Source organism: Colletotrichum tamarilloi (genome assembly GCF_030869305.1).
Source record: "Colletotrichum tamarilloi strain Tom-12 chromosome Unknown Scaffold_22.1, whole genome shotgun sequence".
Classification (NCBI taxonomy): domain Eukaryota; kingdom Fungi; phylum Ascomycota; class Sordariomycetes; order Glomerellales; family Glomerellaceae; genus Colletotrichum; species Colletotrichum tamarilloi.
This window is the reverse complement of record NW_026849405.1, coordinates 536,912-538,228: the sequence shown is the minus strand read 5'-3', so window position 1 is coordinate 538,228 and position 1,317 is coordinate 536,912. Positions and strand designations below refer to the sequence as shown.

Below are 1,317 nucleotides of genomic sequence, written 5' to 3'. Positions count from 1 at the left end.
TTCATGCACAATTGGGAATTGCCGCCATGTTTTGGCTATTTTCAGCTCGCCTGATGAATGTTTCGAGTCCCTCCTTCCACAGCGCGACTGCACAAATTATCACGCAAAGACAGGCGCGCCTGTGACTGTTCAATCTTGAGATTAGAAAAGAAGTCAACGCTGGGGGCAGAGACAAGTTGCAGACAGCCTTGGCTTACGCATACAATGGGATCGCTTTGGCCTCGCCATGCCTTGCAACCCGCCGGGGCGCCTGGCGTCATTTGCGAGGGTGAATGCCGACAGCGCGCCAGAACTGTGGATTGGCTGGTTCTACCACGGGCGCAATGCGGAGTGCAGCACTGCAGACGACCAAAGGGGTCATCTCATGCACAACTTAGGCGTCGTCGGGATGATCTTCTTGTGTAGGAACAAACCTCTGCAAGCCATTCATCAAACTCTCTACTGTGTTGGTGGATGCCATGTACCAACAGAATCAAGACGTTGTCAGCTCAGTCTTCTGCGGCCGTCGGTCAGGGCTATCATGGCCTGGAACGGCATTCTCGCACACAACCTCTCCAGCTGCGGCCTTTCATGTCTTCTGCGGCCACTGCTGCGGCCGACGGAGAACGCGCGCACCCGCGGTCCCACTGAGTCAATTGGTGTCAAGCTTGCATGTTCGATATTACACTGCAAGTAGGAGCGTGCCAGCCATCCGCCACCCCAATCTCCTGGCCGGCTCTGGCATCCCGCGCCCAGATTGCATGTGCTTTTCTGGCACTTCTTCCGAGCTTCCCACAGCGGAAGCGCACGTAGATACTGACACTGTTGTCGGCCAGAACTTCGCTTCATATCTGAACCTGGATGGGGTCCGGGGCATCGGGCGGGACACGGCTCGCTAGCAGGTGGCCCGGTCGACTAATGCCCTACCATGCCAATCTTTGATGATATCCTTTACCAACGCAGCCCCTTGGAGACCTTTGAAGCACAACCAATATCTACGGATTTCCGAATATCCTGCTCTTCTTGACCCCCCTCCCCGTCTAGATTCCTCGCTTCGAAGCCAGAAAGCCGGGCAAAGCATCCATAGCATCGTATCCAGCCCAGGCTACCCACATGTTTCTAATCCCAAGGCTTAAGCTAAGGTAGGTAATTAGGTAGATCGACTCGGGCGTCCTAACTTGAAGTTTGTTCTCGCCGTTTCTCCACATCGCACACCAGGCGCACCCTCGAATGACTGGAGTCCCGATGCGCGCTGAGTGCTCTTCCCAGACGACCGATCTCCTCATCACCAACCGAGGCGCACTCGGGGTCTCGAGCACCTTGGTGTTTGCCCCTCTT

General features: G+C 55.7%; 1 protein-coding gene across 1 annotated transcript; it reads left to right on the top strand.

The window, feature by feature from the left end:
* Positions 1-226: 226 nt before the first annotated feature.
* On the top strand, positions 227-878 carry CTAM01_07380 (uncharacterized protein; the record flags this gene model as incomplete). The annotated part of the gene is made up of 3 exons (XM_060523403.1): positions 227-401; positions 488-620; positions 677-878. 3 exons carry the CDS (start codon positions 227-229, stop codon positions 876-878), a joined length of 510 nt encoding a protein of 169 aa, XP_060382141.1.
* Between the last annotated feature and the right edge of the window lie 439 nt (positions 879-1,317).